This window comes from Eretmochelys imbricata, chromosome 2, assembly GCF_965152235.1.
Source record: "Eretmochelys imbricata isolate rEreImb1 chromosome 2, rEreImb1.hap1, whole genome shotgun sequence".
NCBI classification, from domain to species: Eukaryota; Metazoa; Chordata; order Testudines; family Cheloniidae; genus Eretmochelys; species Eretmochelys imbricata.
The window spans coordinates 220432207-220448386 of record NC_135573.1 but is presented as its reverse complement, the minus strand read 5'-3'; the positions used below and the strand labels follow the sequence as shown (position 1 = coordinate 220448386).

General features: G+C 47.6%; 1 protein-coding gene across 1 annotated transcript; it reads right to left on the bottom strand.

Annotated features, from left to right (window-relative positions):
* Positions 1-7483: 7483 nt before the first annotated feature.
* Positions 7484-11314, bottom strand: DLX5 (distal-less homeobox 5). The gene is made up of 3 exons (XM_077809390.1): positions 10819-11314; positions 8903-9087; positions 7484-7810 (listed from the first exon to the last, which is right to left on the bottom strand). Exons 1-3 carry the CDS (start codon positions 11312-11314, stop codon positions 7484-7486), a joined length of 1008 nt encoding a protein of 335 aa, XP_077665516.1.
* Positions 11315-16180: the final 4866 nt, after the last annotated feature.

The window sequence follows — 16180 nt, the reverse complement described above, 5'->3', positions numbered from 1 at the left end:
ATCTATCTCTTCACTCACACATACTATATCCCAAGAGGACCATTTCTATCAGAATCCAAAGATACAGCAGTTGTCCCTTAACTGCCTGGGCTAATACTTAACCCTTTCCTAGCCACTGACTTAATCGGTGTGAGTGATCCATAAATATGATGAATCAGAAGAGCTTTACTGGTGTATTTTGGAGTAGATGTTGCTGCTGTAGTGTAAAATACATGTGCACGCTTTGTCAATAGCCATTGCGTTGTGGAGTACTGCATAGAAAAATGTGATACAATTTTTCTTGTACTTTATGAATATTTCAAGGATAGACTTTTTTTTTTTAAAAAAAAAAGCAATGAACCCAATACAGACATGTACGATGACACAAGCAGGCCTTTCCAAGAGTAATATGGTGAGCAAATGATAGCAAAGACAGTGTCATCTAACATTATATAGCTGCCACCAAAAGAGAGTTGCATGAAACAGCGTCCTCTATAGATAGAATTGGAACAAGTCTCTCTGTATTCTTTCCTTATGGCTTCCTACAATTTTGGTTTCACGGAACGGTTGTTCAGCAGCACGTTTGTATAATATTCGGTAAGCAAAACATTTTTCTTCTAAAACTTTGGGGTGCATTAAAGTTTGGACCTCAAGAAATAAAATGATGGCTCCTTTCAAAGCCCATCCCTTCTCAGATAAAAGGGGAGAGCTTTGAACCAAACCTTTGGCAAAGGGTAGTTTACATGTGCCTCTTTGCAGATGGAACGGTGCTTGCCTGATCAGAAACTCTACCGCCTTTGCAATAACAGTAAGCAAATCTTCGGAGTTAAAATGCAAGGTTAAAACGACAGCCTGCCTCTCAAAATGTACGGTGTATTGATGACAATGAATACGAGGTAAACGAGTACATAATACATGGCATCAGGGAAAGATTTGAATGACTATATCGTGCGCTCTTTGACTAGCAGTTCAAAAAAATGGACTCACGATTTACACTCAGAGTTATTGCGGTATAGCGATCAACCTTCTTCCAACTCATCTAAATAGAAACCAAGTCCACTCTGAACGTCTATCCAGCCGACTAGCAAACCTACCTAGAGAAAGAGAATTTCCTATAGGTCCCCAGCTTCTGGAGCGAAAGCCATTGTCACAGAACTTGAACCAACCCAAATCCTATCGACTATGTAGAAATACTAATAAAAAGGACAGATTTCTGAATCTATGAAACAGCGGTCTAATAGGATGACAGAAATTACAAAAACCGCAAAAGTAACCACGAAAGTGTGAAAAGATAAAGATGAACTGTGCGTTGAAGTATACAAAAAATAAAAACTTACCCCCAGTGAAAATCTGTTAAGCAATGATCAGGGTCTAGAAATCTATACTGAACAGAAGCAGTCTCAGGGCAGAAGCTCTTTCTCTATATTCTTGGTTGAGTGAGCACATCCAGGTGTGAAATTGTTTGCACACCCCAGCACCTCTTATATTGCCAGCAAAATTAGCTGTTATTACTGTCACTGTTTAGTGATGGTTAGCTTGATAAAAAAAAAAAACTGCTGTAATCAAGACCTGGCGCATCTTTGCAAATTACAGATAATTGTAAACGTCCAGATTATGATAATAGCATCCTAATCCAGGCTGCAATATAATTATTACAGAGTGTTACATCTGAAACTGTCCAGTAGGGCTAATTCAGCCATTATTTAGACCCTATTTTTGCACTGCAAATGGGTTGCTGAGTTGAAAATGTAGGATTGTAATTTCACGGGGCACTCAATGAGTAATGGTATAGGAAGAGAAAAATACAAAAGTGAAATGTGAACAGTAGCGATCAAATCAAACTCTGAAGGACAAAAGACTGTTTGATTCATAGGGAATAGGAAGAGCGGGAATTAAGAAAATAGCAAATCAGTGGTCTGCAGTGTTACGTGTCCAAATCTCAGATAGTGTGAGTCTCTTGTGCATTCAGGGGCTGATACTTCTGCTAGCTGCTGTCTGAAATCATTCTTTTTCTCAGCTCATCTCGTCCCAGGCAGTATTTCCCTAGGTTTTTTTTAAACACTCCTATGGTCCCTCCCATCCCCAAAAGAAAGCAAATTTGTCAGTGGAGTGATTGCTTTCTCTCAGATGATTTAACCATCTGCACGTCACCTTGCTAGGAACAGAACCATTTTCTTCCTAATAATATAATAATAATTAATAATAATAATAATAAATAATAATAAAAGATCCATATTGAATTTACATCCTATCTGGCCATCGTGGAAAAAGCACACGAGTATCGAGCCCATAGGCCTAATTCCCTTTCTCGTTCACTCAGTGGAGAAGTCATCAGGAGTCCTATAGGAAATTAGCAGAGAATGCCTTAATGGTAATTAATTAAACAAAGGAACCTGACTATCACGGCTGCCTAACAGCTAGTCAGGTTGACTCCATGGGCTATTGGCTCTAGTCTCACGATTAGTTTATATTAACCCCGAATGTGAAGCAAACCATCCTGCTTCGTTTTTAATGGGCCAAATCATCGAAGTGCTTTTGTTTGTTTGCTTGTTTTTAATAACCACTGTATTAATGTTAAGCCTTTTAAAACAAGTTGATCCAGGAAATAGATGTTGGGTTAATCACTGTAGGTTTATGGTAGCAAACGGGGTATTTTCTTGCCTATAGTGTTGGTCCCACTCAGTATTAAACCTGGAAAGGAGTTCGAACTGTTCTATAGGTAAATTCCTATAGTTCCTGCAGAGTCCATTGTCCTGGGCTCCTTATAGGGTGGAATTGATTAATGCAGTGTGGATTTATGACCTTTAAGGACTAAATTCGTTCTTGGGAATGTTAATAATGCTACTGTTAGTGAATATTAATAATATGCGATTTGTATGCGCCTGTTCCTCATGGAAATCAATAAGAATACCCTGTAGAAAGGAAAAGGGAGGATCAGGGATAATACAAGTCGAAGCCTACCCAACACATTATATGGTACATGTAAAGGGGACCGTAAGGATTTCCTGGAATCTGACGTTTAGCGCCAGATCCTCAGCTGGTGTACAGCAACCATGAAGTCAATGATATTACCTCGATTTACACTAGCTGAGGATTTGGCCCTTCAAGTGAATTTGTATTAGAAAGGCTTCCTTATCGCTATTGCAAACGCATCGACTGAAGTCTTATGCACATAACAGGCTTTTCTGAACGGCAGAAAACAATGAAATCCTACGATGTGCAGCCCATATTTCAGGTTGCAGTTCCCTGTGCTCAGAATTTAATCTGGTGGCTGGCCGTGCACAGCTGAACCTAAACTGAGCTTCCTCATCCGAATGAAATGAAAACTCTGTGGTGTCTTGAGGAGGTATTTTTCTTTGGTTAAAGGTAGTAAAGTGTGGTATTTTACGGGTTTGTATATTTCTTGCCTGAGGATGTGGATCAGGCCCAATAAGGTATATGTGTTTGGCAGATAAAATACTGCTTATCCCCATAAATCACATGTAAACAGAGGCACCGCAGAACAAAGAACAGAAATATCTAATTGCTGTCGCTCAGGATCTCCCTTACCAAAAAGGAGGCTCCATGTAAATTACCCAATTTCTATCTCCAAGGTTCTCGTCTGACCTAAAAACCAGGTTATTGCGTTACTGCAGACATCGCTCCGATGACTAAAAGCAAGGAGGGGTGAGTGTGTGTGTGTGTGAGTGTGTTTAATTTAACTGAAGCAATGTATATATGTTCTGTAATCCACAACTGAACACCCTAAAGACTGTCAGTCGCAAAATTGCGTGGTAGAAATATTTAATCAATAACACATGTGCGAAGCCCCTTTCTGATATATTCCTACATCCGTGCTGCCAGAGCTGAAATGTGTAACGTCTGGAGGCCCGAGCGCCTGTACAAAGGAATAGTTGCAGCTCGGGATCATTTACTGGGGAGCCCTAGAGAAGTGAAAGCGAGAAAAATGCCTGCCTGCCTGCGCTGGGGTTTGTGTGGTGACAGGTTGGCGTGTGTATATGTGCCCGGAAGGAAACTTGGCCATTTCTCAGGGGTGAAGGGCTCTCCACCCGCAGAAAGGGCCCGGGAGATATCCCCGGAGTCAGGAGGGGACGGGTTGTCTGTAATAAGGGAGCCCAGCAGGGACCCAGGATTAGGGGAGCCCGGCAGAGAGAGGCTCCTGGACGATTTATCCGCCATCTGTTACTGTGATATCCGGAGCGATCGGGTGCCAAGGAGGACGCTGCAGGGCAGAGGCGAAGCGGGGACTTTGTGTGTGTCGCGGCGGCGGGGGGGGGGGGGAGGTGCGCGCGCGCACTTTCCAGGGGCGAGCATGGTGGGGCTGCGTGGGGGTGAACTCCGGTGTGGGTGCACTGTCAGGAGCGGGGGGTGGGTGTGAGGCCCTGCGGCTCAGCCCTGGAGCCGCTCGGCACCCACAGGAATGCGGCTCCTCTCGGCTCCCCGGGTTGCCCCAACTCCACATGGCCGCCAGGAAAAAAAAAAAAAAAAAAAGAAAAGAAAAAGGCAGCAAGTCGCCGAGTACAGACTGAACGTCAGACAAAGGCCAGTTCATCTGGTCTCTTACCCGGAGAGGGCTGGAGAGAGCCCAGAGCTAGGCGGGGACCGGGGGTTGTGATGGAGAGGGGCACGCAGGGATGGGGAGAAGTGTCCTAACATCTATCCGGTCCCATGCGGGTCCAAGCAGCGTTAGCTAGATATTGATGTGCGCGCAGCTGATCGGATGATGGCTTTCACTCAGCAACTCCGGCAAGGGTGTGTACACAGCCACCTATTTCAGTGATGGGCATATACACTAGTATACACTGGGGATTTATACCTAGCCTCTCTCCAGGCCTAGTCTTCTTGACATACCTGGCTTGAGAGCTCCGGGGCATTACACCATCGCAGATCTGCCCAGCACTAGGGGCAGCGTGTTTGTGGGGGGAGGTTATGGGGGTGGGGCATAATCAGAAGCAATTAAATCCTGGAGTGGGATTGACGCTGAATCCAAATATCTACGGGCAGAGCTGGTTGTTTTCGCGCAGAACTGGGAGCCGTTGCTTTTAATAACAGGCTAAACAATCCCAGACTCAAAGCTTCAAGGTCAAGGCTGACTATGAAATGCCCCCCTCTTTCTTCCTCTCCCCTACCCACCAAAGTGGCTGAGATCAAACATAAGAAAGAAAGAAAGAAAGAAAGAAAGAAAGAAAGAAAGAAAGAAAGAAAGAAAGAAGCAGGGAAACTCTGGAAAATATATTTCCACTTTTTATGTCCTAACCTTGAAAACAAAAGGGCAGAGAATCACAAAAAGGGGGGAACGTCCATAGCAGGTTCAAAAGCTGTTTTGAGAATAACGCTTGCCTAGAGCAGCGCCAGGACGAGCACAGAACAAGAAAGAAATGGAGAGGAAGTTAGCAGGAGTTAAAAGTTGCGTTTTTTCAGCAGCTTCAGAGTAATGGAGATTCCCTAAACCCTTACAGTTACAATCAGCAGGCAATACTCAACAAGCAACCGAGGCGCACCGGAACAATGCGTAAAATGGAGCAGGCTGCCCCGTAAGCAGCGAGTTAAAAAAAATGAATGAATGAAAGAAAAAGAGTAAATGTTTACAGATAACCAACCCCCCTCCCCAGCTAAGGAACACGTATGAAGTCATTGCATGCTGCATGTGTCTGTGGGTCCGCGTGTTTCTGCACAAACCTCCCTCCTACACACACACACACCCCTTCCCAACGTCCAAGAAGAAGTTCTAAAGAACAGACTAATCCATTGTACTAAAAGTCAATTCCTCTCTCCCCCCCCCCGCACGCCCACCCCCAACCTGCTGCAAAACAGCAAGCCTTGGCGTCTTTCTTTGGAAGGAGGGGAAAAAAAAGGACGGCGGTCAAGAATGGAGGGAGAAAAGAAGGAGGGGGCCGGGGAAGAAGGGACTAGAGACAGGTAACTGTGCCCGAGGGTACAAAGCGTGTCTTTTCAGGTCTTGTCTCCGAGCCCTGGAACAGCTCTTACTGAGCTCCTCAGCTGACAGGATGCCATTTTTAATGTTCTTACCCACGGGGGAAAAAAAAAACAAACAAACAAACAAAAACCCCTTATCACATTGATCGCTGCAGTTTTCCCGCATTGCAATCAATTTCGCGTACATTTTCTTATTTCTAGCCCAGGTTTTAATAGCGATGGCTCAGTTCTGCCCCAGAGCTGGCCAACTCCGCTAAAGGCCCATGCAGGGACTGGCCCTGCAGGACACTGTGCAGCCCTGGGAAAGCAGCTGTTCTGTTTGCACAGGGGACGCCTGCCTGTCCGCTATTTTATTTTAAGGGGGGGAATTCTTCCAGGTGAAAATAAATAGTAATAAAGGGTGTTGAGATGGTTTTATTCTGCAGAAGAGGAGGCCGACAGCAAAGCACACATTTTGAAGTCACGTCCCGCTCACACAATACAATCACTGATGCCCCCGACCGGAATCAGTCCGGTGTATTGTGGGAAAGCCATTTCTCCTGCCCCATTATCAGCTCTCCAGCCTCTTATCTGAAAATGGTCCCCGTTAATTGCAGTAAGACTTTAAATATGAAGAAGATAACGATCGCTTGGAGGTCTGGGCTTTTCCATGAACAGAGTTAAAAAGGTTCCTCCAACATCCCTTATTCACAGGGTACCGCTGGCCTCTACCCGACGCACGCTTTTTAATAGGCACAAGGGGAGTTTTGCCCTCATTTTATCCTTTTGTCGCATTTAGAAGCCTCCTCTGAAGGAAATGTAATTTGTATAATTACCCTAGCGCACACAGCGACTGAAGAGTGCGGAGCTCTCAAGGCTAATTGCTCTCTGCCCAGGATTCAGGGGGGCTTTACTGGGAGATTTCTCTTTCCCAGTGTTAAAATTCGTACGTTTCTTTTAATGGTAAATAATGTTGGGTAAAGTGCAAATTGTCTTTGAAAAGCCCATTCTCCAGATGAAAGCTGCCCTAGCGGGCAGCTCTAGATTTACAAGGGGGGGGGGGGCTACACGGGCCAGAGCCTGTAAACTTTTACAGTCCATAGTGCTTCCAATGAGGCTGCGCCTTTGAGCAAGGAGTCGTTATCTGCACAAGGATCGGGCCCTAAAAATCTATCTCGCCACCAAACAAGAAAAGCAAAGGACGCTGTTCTTTTTTCTCCTTGCAATGGAAGAAGGGGTATTTTGGAAACGTCTCTCGTGGTCGAAATAATTTTATTTATTCAGAATATACAGTTTAATCCCTCTATCTACACTTATTTACAGGGTTAAAATAACATTGGGAAAAAAAGTCTCTGGAAAAGTTGAGGTCATAGATTTCAAGGCACCATTGATAGTGTCCACAGCTGAGCAAAAATTGTCCGTCTGTAAAAAAAGGGTCTCCTTTGAAATGCAATAAGTTACATGCACAAGCGTTACACATTTAATCTTTTTTGTTTTGTTTTGTTTCCCTTTAAAACTCCCCCACAGGCATTCCTTTCGTTATGATTCCTTAACAGTAAAACACAGGAGTCCAGGGGAAAAAAATAGTCTAATAAATTGTCCCAGAGGCCAGCGCTAACGGGTGTTGTAGGGAGCCGTGGGGCTGGAGGTGGGAATTGAGGGAGTTAGCACTGGAATACCAGGAAGTGGAGGTTTCTAAGTAGCTGGATGCAGGGGATGGGTTGGAGTTTGGAGCATGAGGATGAGGATGATGGCTGAGGGATCTGGAAGAGCCCTGAGGTTCCCAAACCGCAGGTGACTGTGGAGAGTTGCACGCCATGGGGTCGCTGGAGCTGGGACTGTGCTCCGGAGGCATCTCCCCGTTTTTCATAATCTTCTTGATCTTGGATCTTTTATTCTGAAACCAAATTTTCACCTGAGAGGAGGGGAAATCAAGACGATTAATACCAGCGTAATGTGAAACGATCTGAGGCAACAGGCTAAGATTAGGATCTGTCTTCAGTCAAGGAGGGGAGAGAAGCGAGTTAAATCTTTCCGAACACCAGCTGGTCAGTTACCCAGAGCAATCTACTACCGAGTGTGGCATTTACAACGACCGGGTCGGGCCCGATCCTGCGGGCCAACTTAAGGCTCCAGGCTCGAGGCATGCAAGATCGGGTCCGGTCGGGAGGTACTCTGCCCCTGCGCTACCCCTCCCTTGTCTGCGGACGGCAGTGCCTTGCCGCAATTACCTTGCGAAAGCCACCGCCGTCTCTTTCTGAAGCATTTTGTTTATGGGAGGGTAATAGAAGCCCACAAAAACATTTCAAAGGAAGGGGGTGGGTGTGGGGGTGGGAGGGGAGTGAAGGCAAGCGAGAGAACCGCGTCTGATTCAGATTCGTCTGTTGCAGTCTCTGCGCTCTCCGGCAAACTGAGCCGGCTCTGCACAGCCACCAGGATTATTTTTCTTCCAGTGCCTTTCCGGAGACAGATTGTAAACACCACCAACAACCGCGCCAGTCTCGCCCCAGAGAAGCAGGCCGGGTGGGCGGCTGGCCAGCGCATCGATCTATCGCTTTCTGTGCCATGAATTCAACCCGGAAGGTAACAGGGACAGGTTATGTTTGTAATGGGCAACGTTGGAGATAGGTGCCCAGGGAGTTGTTCTCTGCATATGGATCTGAAAGCCTTCAAGCAGAGAAGTGCGAGTGACCCCATCACATCCCCCCGCTCCCCTTTTTACGCAGACCCCGGCTCCTGCGTGTGAACGCCAGAGAGCTCCTAAGCCTTTGAATATAGAGCTGTATGTAACACACAGATAGGAATCAAAAATCAACCATCACAACAAGGAACCAAAACCCACCCGGCCCGTTTCAAGAACAGCAGGCCTCTCTCACGCGTCTTAATGCATTGGATCCGGCTACTGTTTCTATCCCTCACCAGTGGTGTCGGCTCTCCTCTCTGGTGGGTGAGAAAGACCGTCTTAATACCGACAAGGAAAACGCAATAGGTCCCAAGGCTGCATTACCTGTGTCTGTGTCAGTCCCAAAGAAGCAGCCAGTTCAGCTCTTTCTGGCAGGGCTAGGTACTGAGTTTTCTGAAACCTCCTCTGTAAGGCAGCCAGCTGGAAGCTAGAGTAAATAGTCCTGGGTTTGCGCACTTTCTTTGGTTTGCCATTCACCATTCGCACCTCGGGCTCTGCCACCTCTTTTTCTAAACAATCCAAAATAGACCAGGTTAGAGTTTCCCGGAAAAATCAAGTCCCCAGTGGAGAAAAAGAGCAAAGATCCAGCCCACTCGCCCAGCCACTGCCGCCGCCAGCTCTGCAAACACAACCCGCGCGGGGTAAGGGCTATTTAAAACCACTGGTGGAATAGAGGTGAAGAAATGAGCAGGGGTAAATGGAGTAATCTCCCACCTAACCACTTTCCGTTCACTCTTTGTGAAATGGATTGGGGGAGGCAGATCAGTTCCTTCCAGCCTACAAGTCGTTCAGGGTTGTTGTTGTTTTTAAACCTCTGAAGTCCCATTGTGAAGGAGCCCAGTTATGGGGGGTCTGCACGGGGCAGTACATTTCATCCCTCCATTCCCCCCTCGGGCGAGTGACAGCCACCGCATTGCAGGCTGCGCTGTCTCGAACTCCAGCCCGCAGAGCCCAGGCGGCCAGGCTGGGAAGACGCGATACTGAGGTCTACACAGTTCAAAGGCCCACAAGAAAACTGGCCTCCTTCAGCTCGACAGAAAGTGGCCGGCTCCGGCTCAGACAGAGGGCCGATTATAGTTATAATCATCTCGCCGCCGATCTGCAAAGGGCGCGCAGATGCGTCTGGTTTCTTTTACAAATAGCCTTAATACGCCAGTGGCCTTTATTTTCCCTTTGAGTTGATGAGCAAGAGCAAACGACAGGGACAAAACGTGAAAGCGAATAGCTGTGTATATAATGACGTAAGAGGTTGGCGGGAGAGAATTGCAGAGGCTGCAATCCATTGGGACTGCTACTGGAAAAGTCTGGTGTGCGATCCACTCTGTTTCACAAAGGGGTGGGGGCAGGGGAAAGATAAGGTACCCCAGTAAATCCGTCTGCCCCTGAGTGTGCATCTTGACCAGTGTGAGAAGAGCCCCAGAGAAGCAGATTCGCGCGCGGGCGGGTGGTTTTCATTCCGCACACGAACGGGATGCTAAATACGAGCAGGATTAAACATGAACTTCTGGGACCAGATCAGATCGGACCAGAAACCTTTCCCAAAGCTAGATCTCTCCCCTCCACACCCGATCCTGCCCTCCCCCAGCCATTGGCCGAGCCGTGAACACCACAATGTCCCCACGACATTCATCGCGAAGCAGGCTCCGATCGGCTAAAGCAGAGCATTGCAAACGGCACAAGCAGTCAGACATTTCAATGTTTTGGGGGTAGAATTCCGGCCAGATCCGCACCCTTCCCTTCGTAGGGATTTTCCCAGCCGCGGGGGCCGGGAGGGGTGGGAGAAGCAAACTTCAGAGTTTCGCTTTCCACGGTTACAAGAAGCCGGCGTTTGAGACAAGCTCCCGACATTCTTTCTCTTTCTTTACTTAGATTTCTCCGGAGGCAGCCCCAGAGGCCCTGGGCAATTTACAAGCATTTGCTTTGCTAATGGATGGCTGCTTCTGAGAGGAGTTTTCAGATCATGCAGATTAATTCGGTGGCTTTATTCCCACCCCATTTAAGGATCGCTAACTGCGCAAGATACATGTTAAAACGCCATGAAGCCAGGCACCCAGAACTGTCCGAGGAAGGATCCATCCCAGCAACCCTCTCGGAGAATCATTCTGCTCTGAGGTTTTGGGTTCCCAGCAGCCACTACTCCCCCAAACTGTTTCTCATCGCGTCAATTTCCTCCCCCTCCGCACCAGCAAGATGTCCCCCCATTAATCCAGGCCACCTCCACCCCCCACCCCAGCTCTCACCTGGCTGGTTTGAAGAACTCTGAACCCGGTTGTAAGCCCCGCTGTACTGGTGGTAAGGACTGGCGTAGCCGTAGTCTGCATAGGCTTTGGCAGGATAGTTCCCAGCAGGTCCATTCATGCCGTGGTACTGATACTGGTACGGATTGAGCGCTTTGCCGTAGGAAGCCGAGGTAGGCGAGCAATAGCCGTGCGGGGCTCCCCCCGTTGGACTATAATAGTCAGAATCCGTAGCCGAGGACTCGGGTAAAGTTGGAGATTCCTGAGACGGATGGTGCATGGCTGCAGACGTCTGGAAAGGAGCCTGGAAATCGCTGGATCTGATATTGGGGACCCTTCTGTCAAATACTCCTGTCATAGCTTGGAGACGGCGGCTTGCTGGGGCTGGCTGCTGGGGCTGCTCAGGGCTAAGCAGACATGTCTGGGGGAGGAGGCTGGGAGTCTTTGAGTCTCTGTGTCTGTCTCTGTCTCTGGCAGACTGCTGGCTGGGGCGCAGCATAGGCTTGGTTAAATCCTTAATTGCGCTCTTACGCACAGCAGGGTGGATCGGGTTCCATTGGCCAGAGCAATCAGGAGCAGCGACACCCTAACTCGTCCAACTAGTTTTGCACAACAAAGCTTTGCTAGGGGGGGAAAAAAAGTCCATTTCAAGCTCTTTTAAAGTGAATAACAACAGCAATGCACAAGGCATAACATCGGTATCAGAAGATTCTCTGCTCCCCAGTCAGCTGGAGAGAGAAGTGCAAATATTATAGACACCACGGTTGGTGAAAGATCGTCACCATTGCTGCTCTATACATACAAGGAGCTAAATTCATCCCTGGTGCAAGTCCACGCACTGCCGTGAATTCAGACCAGGGATACATTTGGCCCCATACCGGTAGATTGCTGCGAGATCAATAACGAAGGGAAGTCCAGAGAGAAAGGGGATTACACTGGAGTTCAATGTGTTGGCTTCTTCAGTATTTGTAACTAACGTAGCGGACATTTCTGATTTAAATTCTGAATTCTGATTTGGTGGGAAACAAATCAGTAACTTTCTCATCCGGGGGCTCTTCCTCCCCGCAGAGACATGCCGCAGAACTTCTGTTAAATACAACGAATGAATGTAAAATAGATCTAGTCCAATCACGGCATGCAATAAAGACCTCATCCCGGGGTATCAGTTTTCCAGCCGAACTCCCCATTGATATCAACAAGGGTTTGCAGGAGACTTGAGCACGGGACAGGGTCTAGTAAGTTTCTCTGTTACGTGGGTTCCATGGCTGTGCAACGCTCGCCATTGGAATAAGTGTGTAACACAGCCCCACGCGACTGCCAGGTGCCTTTCACACAGGACCGAATCCCAACGGGCCGGATCCTTCTCGCCTTCCTCAAGCCCCATGGCTCGATAATGCTATTGCTCCACACGACCGTAGCTCTGGAGGTTTAAAACTGTCTCGTTGCAAATGACCCCGCTGTTGCTGTGACCAGAGAGAGAGGCTGGGGAAATCGATGGCACCTAAAGAAAGGACAGGGTGACACATAGAAATGGGAGAAAGCGTGCTGTGCTTCTTAACTGAGGGTTTGCCCCAAGAGTTATTTCTGGAGCTACTTCCATAAAAAAAAATGGCTGGTGGGAAGATGTTTTGTAGTTAAATCAGTTACCATTCAGGTTTTATGCGGTCTCCTCTCCATCCCAGAACTTTCACTCATCCTTCTAAGTTCTATGTACTAAGATACATATATAATGTCCTTTCCAGTCTGCTTGGGCTTTTTTAAATTTGGTATAAAATATTTCCCCCTTTAGAACATAACAATCCCACTGCCCCCAAAGACTGGTTTAACGAGGTCTGCTTTCAAGAGCCATTCTTTTATTTGCAGCAAAACCATACACAACTCCCCCAACACTGGTCTCTCTATGATGATCAAAATATAGTCTTAAGTAAATGTAGCACTAGATCCACACCGCAGAGCAGTTAAATAAAAGCACACATACAACAACCCCCCGCCAAAGCAGCCCCAGGTCCCCTTAAAACAGAAATAGATCGGTGAGCGCCCGTCTCAAAGTATTTTACAATAGCTCTGCAAAAATGTATCAGATTTTACTAGACATTAGGGAAAACAAATAAAAGGCTGTTTTCAGTGACCTGGGGACTTGTAGATTTTTCTGAAGCTGTTTACTCTCCAGATTTAGACTGTTTGCTCTCTGAAGATCTCCTAGCCAGCTGGGTAACACTTGTAACACAACCATGTATGTTGTACTTGAACTCATTGTTTGCTTTGGAAATGTCCGCAGCTCATATAAAATCACATTAAACAAATCCCTAACCATTTAATTATATGAATCACTTACTCAAATCAATTGCAAATACTTTTTAAAAAAAGGGGCGGAGAGGGCGGGGGATCTGTTTACCACTGGGGGGGGAAAGCAAGTCTATTAAAATGTCCAATTTGCATCCATTTGGTAGGGACGGTGGAGATTTTAACCAGATGAAGCAGGGAGAGCGAGAGACGCTTTTGTACCATAAATTCCTGGGCAATGCACCTCAACACGCCCAGGCAAGATAGTAACGTTTGAAAGACGAAAATAAAGCGCAATATAGTGCGGACATCGCGCTACTCTGAGGCACGGTCCAAAACCGGAGTTGGATTTACCAGCCCAACCTTAATGACATGGTCATCTGCAGCTGCCTTTGTGCATCTGGGTTACAATCCTCCAGAACAGAACGCTGGTTCCTTTTTATTATTCACAGGCCCCTGGAGTAAGAAGTTTTAATATTAAAATAATAATAGGACCCCCCCCCAGATAATCACACAACCAAACAGCTGATTTTTTGAAAAGGTAAATCTCTTGTCCCTTAGTCCACCTGAGGGAGGATTACTGGCCCTCGCCAGTTTCTCTCTGGCTTTCCTGCCCCCATCTTTACCAGTCTGAACCCGATTTTCTTGACTTTCTTCTGTTTTTCTCAGTGGTTTTTATTTAACACATCCGGTAGGGAGAGAGCATTTTATAAGGAGCGGGAGTCTGTTTTCTATTTCACAATATGGTCATTGTTTATCAGCACATGGTTGGCTCAGTGGCTGAGGGAGACTCTGCCCAGGGCCCCTGCTTAGACGCCCCTGCAGCAGAAGGCTCAAATCGCTGCATTTTTTATTCCTGCAAGATTTAAAACACAAACGACTTTTGCGGAGTTTGTGCGACTGACGAGGCGAGTCGCATCTCGGCCTGCAACCCGAGGGGGAGGCGCGGGAGCGGGGAGATCATGGGACAGACACTGAACTGCGCTCCCAGCTGTGACACGTAGGAAGAATGTGAGTTATTTCAGCATCCAAGGGTCCCAGCTCTGGCAGCTGCTCAAGCAGACGCTGATGCCTGTGCTAGGAGCGCCACACAGTGGCCTAGAGGCGCACTGCTCCTGGCCCACCCCTCGCACAGGTACCTGCCTGGCGACGGCCAGGCTCTCGGAGCAAGGGCAGCCTGCCCCTCCGCCTTTGCAGGCTGGGGCTCCTGCCTTGCTCAGCGCTTCCTGCACCCCCTGGCGGTGTTGCTCGGTAATGCCGGCCTGGAGCGCTGCCTGGGCAGAGCAGAATCGCCCCAGCCGCTCTCCGCAAGGGGCTGAGGGGCTGCTGCTGCTTGGCGTTCAGGCCGTGCTGGGCTATGCAGCTGCAGGTGCCATGAAGCCGGGGCGGGGGACTGAAGCGGGGAAACCAAGAAAGCAGCCGGCCTGAGCGCTGCAGCGTCACTGTGTGAGACAGGGAGGCCAAAGGCAAAGGGGTTGAAGAGAGGCGGGCACCCCCTGCGGGCTAGCTAGGGGCCAAGGGATAAGGGCCTCGTGGGTTCTCCGCCTCTGACATCCTGTGTGATCTTTGCCAAAGTCATTTACCCGGTGAGCACCTGGAGCGCCGACAGACCCAGGTCGGCAGCAGGTGGGATCGAACTGGAGACGTCTGGAGCTTGGTGCGTGAGCCTCTCCAGCACGCGCTAAAAGCCACCTGTCTGTTAGCTAACCTTGTAGAGCAGCCGCATTTAACTCTCTCTCTAAGGCTACTGCCACTAGAAACTTCAAAGCGCTGCTGTGGGAGTCTTCCCACCTCAGCGCTTTGAAGTGCGAGTGTGGTCACAGTTAAAGCTCTCCCAGCACTCCTGGTAATCCACCTCCACCAGGGGAATAGCTCCCAGCGCTGGGGGGGGGGGATGATTTTTCACACCCCTGAGCCAGCAAGTTAGAGCACTGTAAAATGTAAGTGTAGACAAGCCCGAAGTGGTCTTGGTGCCACTAGATGGGACACAACACCACACCCAGTAGGTGTGTGGGTTACACACCCAGCCAGACTCACTGTGCTGGCAGAAGTACTAAACCCCAGGCTGACAGCAGGTGACAGGCCTGAGTCCTCTGGACAGTCTACATAGGGCGGGTTGAAATTTTTCCACCCAAACTCTGTTTCAAGAGAAAATTGGGTTGTTGATGAAACTATATAGCGAACAGTGCCTGCTTTTCACAGGAAAACAATTGTTTTTTCATCCACATATTTCAGCTGAAGACCAAAAGATTTCAGATGACAGCTTTTGATGTTCAGATGAAATCTTTGTATCTTCAAGTTTTCAGGGAAAAACAAGTTTTGGCTTTGAATTTTTGGTAAAAACTCAAAAATGTCCATGGAAATTTTCAATTAAAAAATAAACAGAAATCAGACTATCTTTAGTTCTACAGCATTGAAGGGCCGGGCTACAAAGCAGCCAGGAAACTGGGTGCTCCCCAGAACATATACTGTACCACATCAAAGGGCCTTGTCTACGCTGGTGGCAGAGTGTCGGGTAGCTGCAGTTACACATAAGGCTCTGGCAGTGGGGAAGCTGTGGGAAACTACTCTGTTGAAAATAGCACTGCAGACATGGGCAGCACGGCTTGACCTTGTAGAGAGCAGTATAGCGTACAGACCCAAAGGTTCGGGCATGTCTTGATTCTCCTAAGCAGTGCCTCACCATCTATGCTGCTATTTATATCCCTGCTAGGGGTGTGTGCAGTGTATATACTCTACACCCCGCAGAGACACAGACTTGTCTACACAGGAATGGATGGGTTTTTTTTCTCTTGTGTATAACTTTGGGTTTTTTGACATAAACTGCCTGGCTTCCTCTCATCTCTCCCCCCAAAGTGTTTTTTTTTTTTTTTTCCAATTTATCTGGTGTCTGATCCCACTTTAACTAATCCACTTTGGAAGCAACACATCTCTATTTCAGAATGACTTAAACGGCTATAAGCAAGTTTACTTACTTACTTTACTACTTGAATCGTGGGACAATTGTCAAATAATTGCACCAAGTTGCAGACAAGACATGGAAAACTGCGAAAAAGTAACAATGGACCTTTATTAATTGCAG